Below are 19,531 nucleotides of genomic sequence, written 5' to 3'. Positions count from 1 at the left end.
AAAGGATGGAATCAGCAAGCGATGCTGGTGAATGTTTCAGCCTACAACAATCCATGTCATCAGCTGGTCCGGAAAATGGTACGTGCCCAAGTCATTTATGCTCACTCTTGATGAAATCCATGCTGGTTAAAATGAATGCATGGGCAATTACTCTTGAGATTCATAGCTTCTCCTTGTAAACACAGGAGAGCAGTAATCACCTTATATCCCATATTGTTTTTTCATGGCTGTATTGCATAATTATCTTTCTGCATTTTTTGTATGTGTCATGTTGGTATTGCTCTATTTCCTACGAAACCTTGACGGGCGGTCACTCCAAGCTCTCCTTCATGTCTATAATACGTCTTGGCAACAAGGATCTTTACCACATACATGGAAGGAGGCCTTGGTTGTTCCCATCCTGAAACCAGGCAAGCCCCCAAATGCCCTATCCTCCTTTCGCCCGGTGAGCCTGACAAGCTGTGTGGGGAAACTGATGGAGAGAATGGTTTTGCATCGCCTCGACTGGTGGCTCGAAAAACGACGTGCGTTCCCTCACGAAATGGCTGGATTTCGTCGCCACCGAAGCTCCATGGATCCAGTTCTCGACCTAGTCTCTACAGTTCAACATGCTCGAGCCCATCGACGGATCGTCCGATCGGTCTTCCTTGACATCAAGCGCGCCTATGATACCGTCTCGCACATTTGTGTGCTGCATGCCTTGCGCTCGTTTGGAGTATCCGGTCGGCTCTTCATCTGGCTCCAAGACTTCCTTACGGACCGAACTGTCGCTGTCCGTACGTCCCAAGGCCAAAGCCCTCAGCATCCTGTTCCCCAAGGAGTCCCCCAAGGAAGCATTCTCAGCCCGACACTCTTTAACGTGGTGATGGCCGGCCTACAATCAGTAATTCCTCGCAAAGTGTCGTTCTCCGTGTATGCAGATGACGTCGCCCTTTGGACAGTAGGAAAATCACGCCCGGCTCTCCAGCGCCGCCTGCAGCTCGCTTTAAACAACATCCATACGTACCTGACGCACCTCGGGATGGACCTTTCACCCGAAAAGTGTGTCGAGCTCCCTTTCACGCGTAAAGCTATGGCCAATTTCCCACTTTGGCTTGGTTTAAAGAAGCTAGAACCCGTACGCTTTCACCGCTTCCTTGGCGTGGTAATCGACTCGGACTTGCGCTGGGCTCGGCACATTAAACACCTTGAAACTAAAGTGCAGCGATGGCTCCCCGCAATCCAACATCTTTCTGGCCCAGGATGGGGCTGTGATCAGCGTTCCCTGCTCGCGGTTCACGCGGCATTGGTAAGGGCAACTGTGCTTTACAGCCTTCCTATTCTGCACAGGATATCAACAACTTCATTAAATACGCTTCGGTCCCTGTTTGCTCGAAGCCTTCGTCGATGCCTCGGAGTTCCAAGAATGGCTGAAACACGACAAGTACTGGCTGAAGCTGGTGAGCTCCCGATTGAAGTTCTCCGTGAACGGGAAACGGCTCGGCAGTACCTCCGTTTGCGTGCTCACCTTCCCCGCCACCCGCTACTCAGGAAAATTCGATACCGCCCTGGAAGCGACTTCTATCGAGTAGCGCAGAGGACACGCCAGACTCTCACTGGCTTCATAACTAAGGACACTATACCGCCGGAAGCCCCCTGGTCTCTACCGGTACCGCCCACTTTTGTACGCCTCCCAAACCTTCTGCAAAGAAGAGATCAGGTCCCCCCTCAAGTCCTCCGAGCCCATTTTCATGCTCTGGTAGACGAGAAGTTTTCTACGTTTACGGCAGCATATACTGATGGCGCATCCCGAAACAAGAAGTCCGCCTCAGCCTTCGTCATTCCATCCGAAGGCGTCGTGCACGGAAGACGCCTTTCACATCCAACCTCCTCCACAGCTGCGGAACTCTATGCCATCCTTTTCTTTCTACAACACATCGCTGATTTTCCACCCCGGGAATGGGCAGTCTTTACAGACTCCAAATCTGCACTTCAAGCAATTGAAACTTCCGGCATACGAGGCCCATCCGCACCCCTAGTCACAGACGTGTTAATGGCTTACCACACTATCTACGCCACAGGCTAGTTCTCCAGTGGGTTCCAGCCCATTGTGGTGTCGTGGGGAACGAGCAGGCCGACAGCGCCGCAGAAGCAGCACTCTCGTCTCGGAACCGGACCCGTATTGTTCTGCTTAGAGGAGACCGCCGTTCAATTCTGCGACGTCTAGTGACACCCCTGGCTTCCCGCCAACGGACAACCGACATTCTTCCCCCCTCTATGTTGAACAGAGTTGATCCCACGCTCGCTTTCCGCATGCCACGAAACACATCTCGTCAGGATGCTGCATTAATCCACCGCATGCGCCTCGATGTGGCCTTTACAGCTCAGTGGCGTTACCGCTTGAGACAAATTGATTCTCCCACCTGCTGCCACTGTGGTGCTCTTGAGGATCTGGAGCACATTCTTCTTCATTGCCCTCACTACGAACCTTCCCGAACCACACTCTCCGAGTCTCTTCGTCAGCTGGACTCTCGCCCTTTCTCCCTACCGAAATTGCTTGGTCCCTGGCCCAATCCAGCCCAGCAACGCTCTGCGCTCAAAGGTCTTCTGACATTTCTGGACACCATCGGACTTCGATCGTTATTGTAAAGGGGCACGTTATTTTATTCCTCCCATTCCACCAAGCACTGGGGTAGAGTATCGCCTGTTGCGATAAAACTCCCCACTCTCCAAGGCCGAAAATAAAGTTGTTGTTGTTTTGCTCTATTTCTTCAGTGCTAGTGCTGGATGGACTGCCTCTTGAACCATTTGTGCCCTACCAGATAGTCAGCAAATATGGGTTCCATTACACATTAGTACCGCACAAGCCAGAATCCGTAGCGCAAAGGGTTCAGGACAAGCAAACACAAACAGCCATTCCGACATCCACGCTTGGTAATATTGTAATATCATTTACAGGAAACAGGCTTTTTACACACGTAGCCTACTACCAATTTGGTTTGCAAGCACTCAAACTGGGTTCCACATGCAAAGTAGGGAAAGGCAGACAGGCATGAGCCTTCCACCTTCCAGCTCCCTGCTGTTAACATCATCCGAACTAGCAACTTGGTGTCCAGAAGACAGCAACATTGAAAGTGTGGAGTTCTCTGCAGGACAGGTTTCCGTGCAGCATATAGGTGCACCAGCATTTGAGGAACTGATGCCAACTGATATGCTTTACATGCCTCTTTCGCCCGTCCACTGCTCCACCCCAGCTAGAGAAGAACTTGATACCACTATGGGATCTACATGGTATGCCGTAGTAGAAGCGTATTTTATTTACACAAAATTGTTAATAGCTCTGGTGATCTAGTGATTACAAAAAGAAAAAGCTATGACGTCCATTTAATTTAATATGAATTACATTTGGACCTTTGTGAGGCAAGTGTGACAGAGTTACAGTATATTTGTCTACCCACAGATTAATATTGCCTCTTGATGTGTTTTACTATCCATGTGGAAGGTGGTGAGCCTAAACAGCTTGTACCCTATCACGAAGTTGCTACTATCTGTGATCGGGTCTGAACCCATGGTAATTGGGTCAGTAGGTGGACATGCTACCAATCACTCGATAGGGGCCACCTTGAAATGAAAACCACAGATGCTAACAGCATATGTTACAACAGCAGGCAAGGTGATGGATAAGGCTTGAAGATAAAAAAGCTTGAGGAAGGACTATGAAGCACTAGGAAGAACAACAGACATACACACGGATAGCTCACAGCAGCAATATAACATGTAACACAGACACGACAGTTATAACAACAAAATGCATGGGAACAGAAGGGGGAAGGAAGCTGTGGCCAACAAACTAGGCCACCATGACCACGCTGCGGAACAGGTCATTTTAGCCTTGGTGAAACGACATACCTACAGGGAAGGATGTGCAGGCATTTTATGAAAAAATCATCCTAGAAACACCACCGCAAAGTGTGCTGCCCTGACGACTGTTTAATAGGCCATGCATTCCAAGACGTTGATGCCTTCCTAATGCAGTTGATAGAAGACTGAATAGCGAAGGCCTTCTACTTCACACACAGCACTGTATTACACGTATGCGTTTCGCCAAGGTGAATAACTTCTTTTCTTTCTCGATTGTAGCCAGCCTGATCCGAAGGACGTGACGGTCCATTCATCTGAATTAACAGAGGGATCAGAGACTGAAGAGTAAGCTTTGCACTTGAAAACCGATGGGAATTCTTACATTGCATAAATTTTTTTTCCTAGTGACGAATATGAGAAGGAGCATGAGGGACATCATTCTAAATCCCATGTGCATCGAATGTAAGTACAGCATGCTCCAGTATGCTATGTTAGACATAGAAATATGTGATTGCTTTTCAGGCTAAATCCAAAGGAACGTCTCTTTCTGGTGGCGGAGTCAAGTCTGCGAGAGCTCCTGTCACAGTGTCCTTGTGGCAGCAGCGATGCTGAAACAGACATCACAACAAGGGGCACATAACTGAGAGCAGCAACAGCTTGCAGCTGTGGGAAACTGCGTACATGGTCCAGCCAGCCTTGGGTGGAAGACAGGCCACTCGGAAACATTCTTTTCTGTAGTGCGATTCTGTTTTCTGGCGTGAACATAACCAAGGCATTTCGTATGTTCGCCATGATGAAGGTAGAAATACTGGCACTTTTCTAGTGTTAATGTAACCAAGGCATTTTGTACATGTTCCATACGATGCAGGTGCCAACACTGACCTTGTCGCAGTACTTCAGAACACAGAAACAGCACCTCTTTCCTGCTGTGATGTGAGTACATTTATAAAGTATGTGCCTATTATCATTCAAGAAAACAAGTAACATATCCTAGTGGTAGCTCGAAAATCACAGAATGTGTTCACCCAATGTTTCTTTTAGTGTGTGATCTTCTCTTATCTACAACTATTGTAGGTCTTCCTGAGCAGACAAGCTGAGCTACTGGACCGGCTCCGCCCAGTGCCCCTGACCCTTGCCGGAAATGGCAGATATGATTCGCCAGGCCACACAGCCCTCTATGGCACTTACACACTGCTTGAGACAGTTGCCAATAGGATCATCCACTTTGAATTGGTCAAGGTATCTCATACCAAATCTTTCTGTAACAGTATTGTAAACATTGCATCATGCAATTCATACTTTTTCGGGTAATACCTGATTATACCCGATATTTACCCCCCAAGCTTCCAATTTTCGACCTTAATCCAGTTTCTCCCTGAAAAAATGGTTCTAATTAAGTGGTTTTGTCATTGCGGAACTGGAAGAGCTTACTCACAATGTCGTACTAAAATCCTTAACACTACGAGCTCAGGACTAATTGCTGCTATTCAGAAAGTGGAAGAAGTGTTGACGCTATACAAGCCTAAACAAGTGTTGAAGTTCCACAGCCTAATTGAGCACATCAAAACATAGCTCTGTTGTTTCTGTTGTCAAATGACCTTACCTCTATGGGGCAACACTGCCCTGTATATGGGTATAACATGTCTAATACGTCGATCTTGGTGTTTCATGTAACAGTCGACAGAAGTCTCAAGCAGCAATGCCATGGAGGTGCATGGTCTAAAGAACTGTCTTGCCTACGTTGAAGCACATGACATGGTTGTGGACACCACAGTGGCTGACCGCCACACTGCAATAAACTCCGTGCTAAAGGAATTGTGTCCGCACATCAAACACCGTTTTGACGTGTGGCATGGTGCGAAAGGTGAGCACTCTCAACAAGCATGGAAAGTTGCTTTCGATATTCAAACTCATGTGGTAACTTTGAACAGGGATCCAGAAAAAGCTTGTGTCTCTCAGCCACTCCACAAAGCACCACGTTGTGAAGTTCTGGATAGAGAGCCTTATCCGACACATATACTGGTGTGTAAAGTACAGTGAGGAAAGTGGTAACCTTTGTCTGGCGAAGTGGGTATCGGCAGTGAACCACATTGTCGATTTCCATGAGCATGACAACCCACTGTACCCAGTTTGTTATCATGGCCCAGTTTCAGAACCACGAGAATGGCTCAAAGAAGGTAAGTACAAATAATTGAACCAATGGGTGCAGTCAAGCAATAAGTCAAGAAATCTCTGAGAAAACTTTAAATGAATATTTGGTAAAGTAATTGCAGCTGGGTTTTCTGGAATAACACAAATGCAAAATGTGTAACATATATGCCTGTGTCTACTCTACATGTATGCCCTGTTATCATTGTTTTGGGAAGTGTGATTTAGCTGGAACTGAACAAAATTCAGGAAAACGGCTTGACTCTTTTTTAAATATAGCACTGCATGTAGATGGTTTTTGTGCCTAAAAAATACAGTTCTCACAACTCAGACCTCGGTGGCTGAACGATGGTGATGATAGGCAGGATGAAGTGACCCGACTAGGCTGATTGTTCCATTAAACCAGACACTTTTGAAAATGGTGTCCTAAGATTAACTGTACAGTACGACTTTAATAAGTCACACTGTGCAGTGAATCTTCGGACACCATTTTCAAGAGTGTGCTCGTTTAATGAATGCATTTTTTAATTATATACAGTGCTCAGTAGCACTGCTGACACAATCACGTGAGGTAGGAAGAACTTGTTTTTTGAGTGGAAGGTGAAGTTAATTTCAGCGTTGTACCAAAATTTAAGCTACACCATTTTTATGCGTGTGTAGGAAAAAAGCCTTATTTCACTGTTCATCCCATTGACACACATGGATTTTTCATTGCTTGCCCTCCTGTAGAGGGCAAATAAATAGCACAATGTTCCTAAATTTTCTTTGGCAGGCGTGTACTAGTATGTAGACATAGCAACAAAAATACTAAAGAGGGGACAAGGTGATTTATCCCCTTCTTACACCAACGAGTATGTTCAGTTCAGTTGCTCGAGTGCATACAACGAGTTCAGTTGTATGCTATGTCGTGGTTGCATCTCCAAGCGTCGAGCTTACGTAATTTTACATAATAAGTGGTCGCTGGTGGACGAACTCCACTGTCAGGAAGCCTGACCAGCGAGTGACAAGGGAAAGCAAGCACAACACAACTGTCTTCGACGTAAACAACGAGATTTGGCCGAGGCAGACCACACTTAGGGACGAGACAAACATGTAAGCCTCATACGCCCGGAAATCAACGAATGCAACAACTCAGGGAAAAGAGGCGCTGACGCCAGGAAATCAGAAGACCCAGGTTACCCTGGCGCACGGCCAAATCCACGCCCTGGCGTCAGCGCTTCTTTTCCCTGAGTTGTTGCATTCGTTGATTTCCGGGCGTATGAGGCTTACATGTTTGTCTCGTCCCTAAGTGTGGTCTGCCTCGGCCAAATCTCGTTGTTTACGTCGTTTACAGATCGCGCTGGCCATGTATGAATGAGAGAGTGAGTGAGAAAGATGTAAGAGAGAATGGGAATAGCGTGGTTGGTTGTCCGTCCCCCTCGTACTTGAGGCACTTGTAGCAGCAGCGTCATAATCATCACCAGCACCGCCATCGGTTACGCGCAGCACTGCGCGTGACCCGAGCTTTCGTTTTCGGTTCATCGCCATTAACCGTCATTAAACCCATCGACCTCAGTAGAGCCTGGTCGCCTCATTTCTCGCTCTACAACTGGTGACCCGAACGTGATGTCTTAGCGTTCCACCATCATGAACGGTGACCAGCACTCCACCAGCTCTTCGCCTCCCAGCCGGCCACCGCCACTTCCACCGCTCGAGGCTTCTGTGGCACCGCTCCGCCTGCCGCCTTTCTCCATCTCCGATCCTCAGCTGTGGTTCGCGCAGGCGGAGGTTCTCTTCGACGGACGCCGCGTCACTTCTCAAGCCTCAAGGTTTGGCCACGCCATCGCAAACCTTCCTCCCGAAGCTGCGGCGGAAGTCCGCGACATAATCATCCACCCCCACCCCGAGTTACCCTACGACACCTTAAGGGACGAGTTAATTCGCCGCACATCTGCTTCGGAGGAGCGGCGATTGCAGCAGCTTCTGAACAGGGAAGAGCTCGGCGATCGACGGCCCACACAGCTATTACGCCGCATGCGCGACCTCGCGGGCAACCCTACCACGGACGACTCACTACTACGCGAGCTCTTCCTACAACGTTTGCCCCACAACGTACGCATGATCCTGGCCGCCGGCGAAAATTCCCGCCTGGATGACTTGGCGAAGATGGCGGACCGTATTATGGATTTTGCTGGCCTTCCATCTCCAGGAGCAGTTGCCGCCCTGGCCCCCCGCACCTCCCCTCCACCGGTGGACGTTGCAATCAATGCCATCAGCACGTCGCTCCAGCAACTCCGGACTACGGTGGCGGCCCTGGTGAACCGGGTGGACGCCATTCCCCCGCAGCGACCACGTTCCCCTCGGCGCCCGTTTTGCCGTCGCTGCTCGCCATCCCGTCAACGGTCTCCTTCGCCCTCTCAGCACCACTTCTGCTGGTATCATCGAAAATTCGGCGATGCCGCAAGGAACTGCCAGGCCCCTTGCTCGTGGCCGGGAAACGCTCCCCCCAACCATTAACGGCTGGCATGGCTGGGGGCGACAACAGCCGGCTCTTCCGGATCACGGACCGCGTGTCCGGCTGTCGCTTCCTGGTGGACACCGGGGCTGACGTGAGCGTCGTTCCACCAACCCCCGCAGAAAAACGACACCGACAACCAGACTTGGCTTTGCAGGCCGTCAACAAGTCCACCATCTCAACTTACGGTCAACGCTCCGTCACCCTTGACCTCGGCCTGCGCAGAGTATTTCGTTGGGTTTTTACCATCGCCGACCTCCCCTTCGCAATCCTTGGCGCCGACTTCCTCCACCATTTCGACCTTCTTGTGGATATTAGACGCCAGCGCCTCGTCGACAATACTACTTCTTTGCACGTTTATGGAGCCCCAGCGCATATAGCCGCCATTAGTCCCACCATACGGCTACCGTTGCCCACTGCTTTCGCCGACATTGTCACGGAGTTCCCCGCTGTCCTGCGCCAATCTCACGCCTCTTGCCCACCTCGCCACAGCGTCACTCACCACATCGTGACACGGGGCCCCCCTGTCTTCGCTCGCCCCAGACGGCTGGCTCCGGAGCGCCTCGTCATTGCCAAGAGGGAATTCGAGCACATGCTCGAACTGGGGATCATTCGGCCTTCCTCCAGCCCGTGGTCTTCCGCTCTCCACATGGTGCCCAAAGCAACACCTGGTGACTGGCGCCCATGTGGGGACTACCGTGCACTCAACATCGTCACGGTACCGGACAGATACCCGCTTCCCCATATTCAGGACTTCACCGCGAATCTTGACGGAGCGACCATCTTCTCCAAGATAGACCTCATCAAAGCCTATCACCAAATTCCCGTCCATCCCCCTGACATCCCGAAGACTGCTATAACCACCCCTTTTGGCCTCTTTGAATACGTGCGGATGCCCTTTGGCCTGCGTAATGCTGCGCAGACATTCCAACGATTCATCAACGAAGTGCTCCGCGGCCTGGACTTCGCATTCGCATACATGGATGACATCCTCGTCGCAAGTCCATCTCCGGAGGCTCATCGCGCCCACCTGCGCGCCCTGTTCTCGCGCCTGGAGGACTACGGAGTCTCCATCAATGCCGCGAAGTGCGAGTTTGGCGTTACCACCCTTACCTTCCTGGGACACACCATCACCCCGCAAGGCATCCGGCCACTCGCATCCAAGGTCCAGGCCATCCGAGACTTTCCCGCCCCCACTTCTCGCAAAGGACTTCGTTCATTCCTCGGCCTCGTGACTTTCTACCGACGTTTTGTGCCTCGCTGTGCTGCCTTGCTACAGCCTCTCTACGCAGCTCTCGGCGCTGACCATCCGAAAGAGGCCCGTGCTGCCCCTCTGGAGTGGACACCGGCAGCAGAACGCGCGTTCGAAGAGGTCAAGCAGGCCCTGGTAGATGCTGTGCTGCTCCACCATCCTCGTCCTGACGCCGAGACAGCGTTGTTCGTCGACGCCTCCACCGCTGCTGTCGGCGCAGTCTTGCAGCAGCGTCAGGATGGCCACTGGAAACCTCTCGGTTTCTTTTCCCAACGCCTCTCGCCAGCCGAAACACGCTACAGCACCTTCGGGCGTGAGCTCCTCGCCGCCTACCTGGCATGCAGACACTACCGCCATTTTCTCGAGGGCCGCCTGTTTGTGCTGTACACCGACCACAAGCCTCTCATGTTCGCCCTGCGATCGGCCTCCCTCAACCACTCGCCTCGTGAAACCCGCCACATGTGCTACCTCTTGGAGTTCACGACCGATGTGCGACACGTCGCAGGCGAAGACAATGCCGCTGCCGACGCACTCTCGCGGCCGGACGTCAATGCTCTCCATCCGCCCCCCGCGGTCGATTTGGACGGCATCGCCCAGGCGCAACAGGCTGATGAAGAGCTCGCCGCCCTTCGTTCATCCCCCGCCTCATCCACCACTTTTCGGGAGATCTCGCTCCCCGGTTCGACGGCAAGTCTATGGTGCGACACCTCTACTGGTACCCCGCGCCCTTTCGTTCCCCTGGCCTTCCGCCGGCATGTTTTCAACGCCCTCCACTCGCTGTCCCACCCTGGCGTGCGCGGCACGCAAAAGATCGTCGCAGAGCGCTACATATGGCCTCGCATGAATGCCGATGTCCGTGACTGGGCGCGGGCCTGCCTGGCCTGCCAGCGGTCCAAAATCTACCGCCACACCATCTCGCCTCCATCGCGGTTCCTTCCGCCAGATGCCCGTTTCGACCAGGTCCACATCGACTTGGTCGGCCCGCTTCCTCTGGCCAAAGGCTACCGCTACCTGCTCTCGTGCATCGACCGCTTTACCCGCTGGCCGGAGGTAACGCCGATTCCTGACATCACGGCAGAGACGGTGGCCCACGCATTCCTCTTCTCCTGGGTTTCCCGATTCGGCGTCCCGTCCACTGTAACCACGGACAGAGGACGCCAGTTTGAATCGGCCCTCTTCGGTCACCTGTGCAGCGCCCTCGGAACCCATCACATCCGAACCACGGCCTACCATCCGGCTGCCAACGGCCTGGTCGAGCGCCTTCATCGGCAGCTCAAGGCTTCCCTCCGCGCCACTGACCACGGCGACACAACCTGGCCCGAGCGTCTACCCTTCGTCCTGCTTGGCCTTCGCGCCGCGATCCGCCAGGATGACTGCAGCGCGGCCCACATGGTCTACGGCTGCCCGCTCCGCCTTCCCGGAGCATTCTTCACCCCATCGGCCCCGCTCGTGCACGACCCTTCCTCCTACATCGACCGTCTCCGCCAGCTCTTCCGGGACCTCAAGCCCACGCCTACCCGCTCCGCTCCCGCAACACGCGTGTTCGTGAGCCCCGACCTTCATCAAGCCACCCACGTCTTCGTCCGCCGGGACTCTGTGCGCTCCAGCTTGCAGCCTCCCTATGACGGCCCCTACAGGGTCATCTCGCGAGCCGGGAAGTTCTTCCGCCTCGATCTTCCGCGGGGACCTGACACTGTGGCCATCGACAGGCTCAAGCCCGCATTCCTGGAGTCTGCACCTCTGGTATCGCCCGACCCGCCCTCCCTACGTCCGTGCTCAGCTCCTGTCTCCAGCATTCCTCCCCCTCCACGTCGAGTGCATTGGGCGCCGCAGCTCGCACACTACGAGCCGCCCGCCGCCTCGGGTCCGCCTCCTGCACTCCTTGGCCTCGGCGCCCGACCTTCCCGCCAACCTCGGCCCTCCTCGCCAGCCTTGTCATCCGCCACGGGGGGGAGCCCTGTAGCAGCAGCGTCATAATCATCACCAGCACCGCCATCGGTTACGCGCAGCACTGCGCGTGACCCGAGCTTTCGTTTTCGGTTCATCGCCATTAACCGTCATTAAACCCATCGACCTCAGTAGAGCCTGGTCGCCTCATTTCTCGCTCTACACACTCAATGGCTCATGGGAAACAGCGTGCTGGTGTGATGTAGTGGTAGCATATCTGACCGGAAATCAGATAGACCCAGGTTCAATTCCTGGCGTCAGCGCCTCTTTTCCCTGAGTTGTTGCATTCGTTGACAACTGTCTTGTTGTGTCTGTTTTTTTTTTTTTTTTTTTCTGTTGTCGGTTGCTCACGCTTTCTCAAGATGAAGTAGTAGGTATGTTAACTTTGTTGACAGAGCTAGAATCAAGCTTATCATTTAAAATTACAGATAGTGAGACGTACTGGAAGGTCAGGGATATCCTGACAGCACCCGCAGTGCTCAGGGATGTCCCTATGCTTTCTTCAAAACAAGAGACATATGGCCTGGAGTCACACCACAGTGTCCTGAACCACTTCGTTCCGAAATCTTTTCATTTTCTGACCAGGGAGTGGTGGCCAGGTATTAAACTTTCTTCAACCATCTCACACATACGGAACTTGTACCATCTACATTACATAACTGGCTTTTAGGACACAGTTGGCAATGCTCCATTACAATGAGAATGCTGACCGTGTGCAAGTGGAAAGAGAGGGCTCCAAGCAGTTCCGACTGAAGCCATCCAAGCTGAAAAAGACGTGGTTGGCCGTATCCCTCAAAGAAAATGCTACCTATGGTATATTTTCACTACTGCGTGCATCATGTTCTGTGTCAATACATGCATGTAGTTATTGTGGCTAGTTTGAAGATAGTGCTAGTGATAGAGTGTTTTGTTCTTTACAGAATTTTTTTATTGAAAAGCTATGAGAGCAGCATATATAGATCTCGTTTTTGCCTGATTACAAGCAAGCAGCATGAGGCTATCCTTGTTCAGAGCTATTCCAGGTCTACCAAATCCTAAAATAGACATGTGCCTTAAAATATCCATATTTGAATATTGATATGAAAATGAGCTGAAAGCACGCCGGCGGGGAATGCCAGGAAGCACAGCGTTCACTTCATGCAAGAGCGCCACGTAATTTGAAGTAATGAAAATCATTAGAGTAGCTGCTGATCTACTGGCTAAACAAACCACTTCTGTTGCCGTACAACAACTACTTTATTTTCAGAAGGAGAGCGGGGAGGTTCATCGCCAAAGGCGATACTCTACCCCATTGCTGGTGGGGATGTGGGGTATAAAATACAGAGCCCCCTCACAATAACGATCGGAGTCCGATGGTGTGCAGAAATGTCAAAAAGGGGGGGGGGATATGTTTATTACGGGAAAGGTCAGCCAGGCAAAGAGCCGGCTTGCTATTCCGAAAAAAAAGGAAAAAAGGGGGAAGGGGAAAACGAAAAAGAAAAGGAAGGAGAAAGAAAAAAACAAAAAGGGGAATCAAAAAGAAAACGAAGGAAAAAGAAAAAGGGGTAATCGAAACAGAGGAAGGAAAGAAAAACAAAAAGCAACAAAAAGAAAGGAAAGGGAAAGAAAACAAGAAACAAAAAGAAAGGAAAAGGAAAGAGAAACAAAAAGAAAGGAAAAGAAAAGGGAAACAAAAAGTAAGGAAAGAAAAGAGAAACAAAAAGAAACAAAACGAAAGGAAAAGGAAAGAAAGAAAGAAGAGTATAAGCACTAGCACAACGTTACATGCAGTTCACGAGTCCTGAGACTCGGAGAAAACCGAGGAGAGCGGCAGTGACAGCCCACTGGTTGGGGTGCAAGACGGGGCCAAGAAGAGCGGCCAACGAAAAGTCGTTACAGCCAGTCTGGAGCAGACGGCAGCGGAGGGTGTCCCTATGTTGAAGGTGCTGCTGGCAATACAGGAGTTGGTGTGGGATGTCCGCTTCCACTCCACAGACATTACAGTTTGGTGAATTTAGCCGACCCATCTTGAAGAGAAGTGAGGATGTACGGGCAACATTGAGTCGTAGGCGGTGGAGAAGGGATTCTTCTTTACGGCTGCGGTGGCAAGTGATGACGAACTCCATCAATGGGTCGATAGACTGTAGGAATGAGTTGTAAGTCGTAGTTTCGGCACGGAACTGCTGAGCACTGAGCTGCTGAGCACTGCTGAGCTGGATTGGGCCAGGGACCAAGCAATTTCGAGAGGGAGAAGGGGCGAGAATCCAGCTGACGAAGAGACTCGGACAGTGAGGTCCGGGAAGGTTGGTAGTGAGTGCAATGAAGAAGAATGTGCGCCAGATCCTCTAGAGCACCACAGTGGCAGCAGGTGGGAGAGTCAACTTGTCTCAAGCGGTAACGCCACTGAGCTGTAAAGGCCACATCGAGTCGCATTCGGTGGATTAATGCAGCATCTTGACGAGAGGTGTTTCGTGGCATGCGGAAAGCGAGCGTTGGATCAACCCTGCTCAACATAGATGAGGGGAGAATGTGGGTTGTCCATTGGCGGGAAGCCAGGGGTGTCACGAGGCGTCGCAGAATGCAACGACGGTCCCCTCTAAGCAGAACATACTTGTCCGTTCCTGGTACGAGAGTGCTGCTTCTGCGGCGCTGTCGGCCTGCTCATTATCCACGACACTACAATGGGCTGAAACCCACTGGAGAACTAGCCTATGGCCTGCTGCGTAGACAGTTTGGTAAGCCATTAACACATCTGTGACCAGGGGTGCGGATGGGCCTCGTATGCCGGAATTTTCAATAGCGTGAAGTGCAGATTTAGAGTCTGTGAAAACTGCCCATGCCCGCGGGGTAAAGTCAGCGATGTGTTGTAGAAAGAAAAGGAGAGCATAGAGTCCCGCAGCTGTTGAGGAGGTTGGATGTGAAAGGCGTCGTCCTTGCACTTCGCCTTCGGATGGTATGACAAATGCTGAGGCGGACTTGTTGTTTCGGGATGCGCCATCTGTATATGCTGCCGTTAACGTAGAAATCTTCTCGTCTACCAGAGCATGAAAATGGGCTCGAAGGACTTGAGGGGGAACCTGATATCTGCTTTCCAGAAGGCTCGGAAGGCTTACGAAAGTCGGCGGTCCCGCGGAGACCAGGGAGCTTGCGGCGGTATAATGTCCTTAGCTATGAAGCCAGTGAGAGTCTGGCGTGTCCTCTGCGCTACTTGATAGAAGTCGCTTTCAGGGCGGTATCGAATTTTCCTGAGGAGCGGGTGACGGGGAATGTGAGCTCGCGAACGTAGGAAGTGCCGAGCCGTTTCGCGTTCACGTAGAACCTCCACCGGTAGTTCACCAGCTTCAACCAGGACTTGCCGTGTTTCAGCCACTCTTGGAACTCCGAGGCAGCGACGAAGGCTTCGAGCAAACAGGGACCGAAAGGTATTTAATGATGTTGTTGATATCCTGTGCAGGATAGGAATGCTGTAAAGAACAGTCGCCCTTACCAACGCCGCGTGAACTGCAAGCAGGGAACGCTGATCACAGCCCCATCCTGAGCCAGAAAGATGTTGAATTGCGGGGAGCCATCGCTGCACTTTAGTTTCAAGGTGTTTAATGTGGCAAGCCCAACGCAAGTCCGAGTCGATTACCACGCCAAGGAAGCGGTGGAAGCGGACCGGCTCAAGCTTCTTGGCACTAACCCAAAAGAGGGAAATTGGTCATAGCTTTGCGCGTGAAAGGGAGCTCGACGCACTTTTCGTGGGAAAGGTACATCCCACGGTGCGTGAGGTACGTGTGTACATTATTTAAAGCGAGCTGCAGGCGGCGCTGTATGGCTGGGCGTGACTTTCCTACTGTCCAAAGGGCGACGTCATCGGCATACACGGAAAAGGACACTTTGCGAGGAATTACTGATTGTAGGCCGGCCATCACCACGTTAAAGAGTGTCGGACTCAGGATACTTCCTTGGGGGACTCCTTGAGGAACAAGATGCTGAGGGCTTTTGCCTTGGGACGTACGGACAGCTACAGTTCAGTCCGTAAGGAAGTCTTGGAGCCAGATGAAGAGGCGACCGGATACCCCAAACGAGCGCAAGGCGTGCTGCACGCAAATGTGCGAGACGGTATCATATGCGCGCTTGATGTCGAGGAAAACCGATCGGACGATCCGCCGATGGGCACGAGCATGTTGGACTGTAGAGACTAGGTCGAGAACTGGATCCGTGGAACTTCGGTGGCGACGAAATCCAGCCATTTCTTGAGGGAACGCACGTTGTTTTTCGAGCCACCAGTCGAGGCGATGCAAAACAATTCTCTCCATCAGTTTGCACATACATCTTGTCAGGCTCACAGGGCGAAAGGAGGATAGGGCATTTGTGGGCTTGCCTGGTTTCAAGATGGGAACAACCAATGCCTCATTCCAGGTAGGTGGTAAAGATCGTTGTTGCCAAGACGTATTATACACATGAAGGAGAGCTTCGAGTGACCGCCCGTCAAGGTTTCGTAGTGCGGCATAGGTGATCTTATCGGGTCCCGGGGACGAGCCGGTGTTCACAAGCTTCAACGCTGCCTTGATCTCGATTAATGTGAAGTCGCGGTCCATAACTACCGGTGGACGAGGCCAGTCTTGGTGGAGTTGAGCCGTCAAACTGTGGACAAAACTGTGGTGTAACGGTGTCGTCGAGGCAGCCGCCGGTGTCGTTAGTACCACACAGAAGTCTGTCGCTAGCGTGTTTTCGTCTAAACCCTTAACGATAGCCAAGGCCGCGAGAGGATTCTTTTGAGGGGGCGCCTCCTTGAGGGATCGGATTGTCCGCCAGATCTTCGAGGCCAGCTGAAACGGTGGAAGATTGTGACAAAAATTACGCCAACGCTTCCTGTCCTCTTTCTTAAGTTCTCGTGTTACTTTAGCTTTCATCCGTCGGTATTCCACAATATCTGTAAGTTGCCCTGTCCGACGAGCCGTTCATTCTGCTCGGCGACGTAATGCCCTATGGTGGTTAATTGCTGGAGAATGAACGACATGTCCTGTTACCCTTTTAGACATGACCACCGCGTCCTGAATACCGTGGGTAATTGCTTGTGAGCGGCCCTCTGGGGACATAGCGGTGTGCATAGATGTTATGAGGCCCTCACGAAAAAGTCTCAAGTTTGTGAAAGAAACCAGGCCAGTAGTTGCTGAGAGGGGGAGTCTGTCGTGTGAAATATATAGAGGAAAATTGTCCCTACCCCTAGTGTCGACGTCCGTAGCGCACGACAAGTGGCGCATTATGTCGGTTGAGCACCACGAGAGGTCCAATACATCGAGTGACGTTGGGGATCGCATGTAAATTGGCTCTCGATTGTTCAGCAGGCACATGTTATTATTATCCATTGCCTCCAACAACCTCCTTCCTCTACCGTCCGTCCTTCGGCTTCCCCAGGTCGAGTGATGGGCATTGAAATCACCCAACACGAGTGCCGGGGCTTTCAGAGAATCAAGTAGGCGTTCGAGGTCACTCCACGGGACCTGCACTGCGGGACGTATATAGATACTGACGACCGTTAACAGCATGGGGCCAAGGCGGATTTTGCAGGTGACATAGTCATAAGAGCGAAGACAAACTGACCCGATGGGCGCAGCAACGAGGTCATTACGAACGTAGCGCTGTTCTGCTCTCACAGGATTGATGAGATCGATAGATTGTGTATCCATTAACGCGATGTGTAGAATCCATGCCGTGTTCGCATACAGCTATGAAAGGGAACTTGTACTGTTGTAGATTTAATTTAAAATCAGGGAGCTTGTTACGCAGGCTTCGAGGAGTCCATTGCATCGCCATGGCCTTTCTATACAATGCCGTCATGTCGATGCAAAAATAATGCCTCCAGTGCCAGAAGCGCTTGGACCTCGTGCAGTTGCGACGCACCAGGAAAAGCAGAGACAATAGCCTTAAGGGCAGCGAGTACCGCTGAAAAGAGTCCCAGAGAAGGCACATCTTCAGGGGCTGATGTGGGTAACTGCACAGTAAATCCGAAAACACCCTTCTAAGTGTAAATGATATGTTCCAGGGCGCACTCCTTTTTTTACACCCCTCAAATGAGAGTGTTCGAGTACACCTTTTTGAAATGGTGTTTTCTACGAGAAACACCTTTTCTAAATCGTGTATTGTGCAATAAACACCATTTCAAATGGTGTATAGTGCTAAAAACGACTTTTCTTGCACCCATTTGTATCAGTGTTTTAACTGGAATACACCAATCCGCATGGTGGCCCTGAGCAGAATTGCACATGCAACATGATTTACTGAAGCCAAATTAACACCATCCCGCGTATGATGTGAAGAGTTTTTGTGGACTTTCTGTGACTTGAGCGAAGTCGAACTTCTCCGTTCTATATGTTCTTTCGAATACACGAAATGAAGTACTGGAAAACAATATATGTAACTATTTTATTCCGAAAATGCATACCTTGAATATGGTATCCAGTGTCGAGACAATCGTACAAAACATCCCGCGCACACAGTAGTGAAGTATTTCACACGTACACATATGCTTCATGCGACACAGTGCCGCGTCGCACAATTGACAGTCAATGCCGGCTACAGTCTGAGTTCTTCTGGCGACCCACGATGAAACGGCGACGTCTCTGAAGCGCTAGAGAGAAATGTGTCTGAAATAGGGCGTTCAATCGCAAATTAGTAATGTTCAAACGCAAGTGACTAAAACTTAGTAAAATGGTCATAGCAACAACGAAGTTCGTTCACCTAGCTTACTGTTCAACAAAGTAAGGCCTGCAAAAACGAGAATGAAATTAGCAGAATCAACACCGGCCACGAATTGGTACGTGTACACTTACCAGACGGGACGCAGGACTGCAGCCGCCGCTCGAAACAAACAAAAGCCTACAGCACAACAGTCATGGTATGAATACAAGTGAAGCTGGGCCACACACTTCTATCATACAGCTTACCCGTTACGATGCAAAATCATATCCTCCTTCGTTCTGTAGTGGACGGGCGAACGCTGAGACAGTTGAAACATTGTGCAACCGTTCCAAGGGCATTCCGATGATGCTAATGACGATGACTTCTTCGTGACGAGGCAAGGGCGAGGCTGGGAGGCGCAGAATCAAAGTGTCGAGCAAACCTGTCGCATGCGCATGATCCTCATGTCGCCGTATATAAGTTGGAAATATATTGTATAGTGAGCTGAAGTATAAATAATACATGGAACCGCCTTCTCAAAGCCAAATGTATTTAGATCTAGCTAAAAGCTAAATATCTAGCTAAAATATATAGCTAAAAAGTATCTAGCTAAAAGGTGACAAACTGGCATTCAAGCTACTACATTTAATCATAAGTTCAGATTCAAATACCGCTCTGTTTAGCGAGCCGATAACACGAATCTCTCTACCCCCCTCCCCCCGGAGTAGCGTACACCCCACATGGTTTTTTTGTAGCGCACCCAGAAATTGCTGATATTATACAGCTGGTCTCCCAATGAACAGACCCACAAATGTGCCTCTATACACATATGCCCTCCCCCACCCCACACCCCGGCAGTATATGATGCTGGCCTGGGCACCCCCATGAGGTCGACCTCTAGTGCCTTTGCAACGTCCCATGGGATGACACTGACATGATATTTCTTCCCTAACTTAACTCGCTATTGAAAACACCCTTTCTGACATGCTTTCGGCTGAAACGGTGTAATAGGGGGTGCAGAAGGGTGTAAATCAGTTCAGCACTTTTTGTGATCCCAGCATCTGGAGTTAAAAAGGGCGCATTTTTAAGAGGCGGTGGGTGGCTGCTTGTGATGGGCTTAGCTGCGATTGTGTTCAGCGACCCCCGTTCGCCTCGTTGAGATCGAGGTGCTAGAGCAGGAAATTCTTGTGCATTTGTACCAGGTG

At 51.0% G+C, this 19,531-nt stretch overlaps 1 protein-coding gene and 1 non-coding gene across 2 annotated transcripts; both read left to right on the top strand.

The window, feature by feature from the left end:
- The first annotated feature begins 4,584 nt into the window (after window positions 1-4,584).
- Window positions 4,585-12,732, top strand: LOC135396023 (uncharacterized). The gene is made up of 6 exons (XM_064627086.1): window positions 4,585-4,639; window positions 4,709-4,773; window positions 4,915-5,079; window positions 5,518-5,704; window positions 5,772-6,017; window positions 12,110-12,732. The coding sequence occupies exons 4-6, from the start codon at window positions 5,545-5,547 to the stop codon at window positions 12,349-12,351; spliced, it is 648 nt and encodes a 215-aa protein (XP_064483156.1). The 5' UTR covers window positions 4,585-4,639; window positions 4,709-4,773; window positions 4,915-5,079; window positions 5,518-5,544; the 3' UTR covers window positions 12,352-12,732.
- Window positions 11,873-11,944, top strand: Trnas-gga (transfer RNA serine (anticodon GGA)). The gene has a single exon. It is a non-coding gene; the product is annotated as a tRNA-Ser (tRNA).
- Window positions 12,733-19,531: the final 6,799 nt, after the last annotated feature.

This window comes from Ornithodoros turicata, chromosome 5 (genome assembly GCF_037126465.1).
Source record: "Ornithodoros turicata isolate Travis chromosome 5, ASM3712646v1, whole genome shotgun sequence".
Lineage (NCBI taxonomy): Eukaryota > Metazoa > Arthropoda > Arachnida > Ixodida > Argasidae > Ornithodoros > Ornithodoros turicata.
The sequence above is the reverse complement of the archived record's forward strand: the minus strand, read 5'-3'. Positions and strand labels throughout refer to the sequence as shown.

Excerpts from the sequence above, each read along its gene's own strand:
- LOC135396023 (XM_064627086.1), top strand. The coding sequence starts at position 5,545 with ATGGAGGTGCATGGTCTAAAGAACTGTCTTGCCTACGTTGAAGCACAT. Across the intron at positions 5,705-5,771 it reads CGTGTGGCATGGTGCGAAAG|GGATCCAGAAAAAGCTTGTG; the intron begins GTGAGCACTCTC and ends AACTTTGAACAG. Across the intron at positions 6,018-12,109 it reads ACGAGAATGGCTCAAAGAAG|ATAGTGAGACGTACTGGAAG; the intron begins GTAAGTACAAAT and ends TTAAAATTACAG.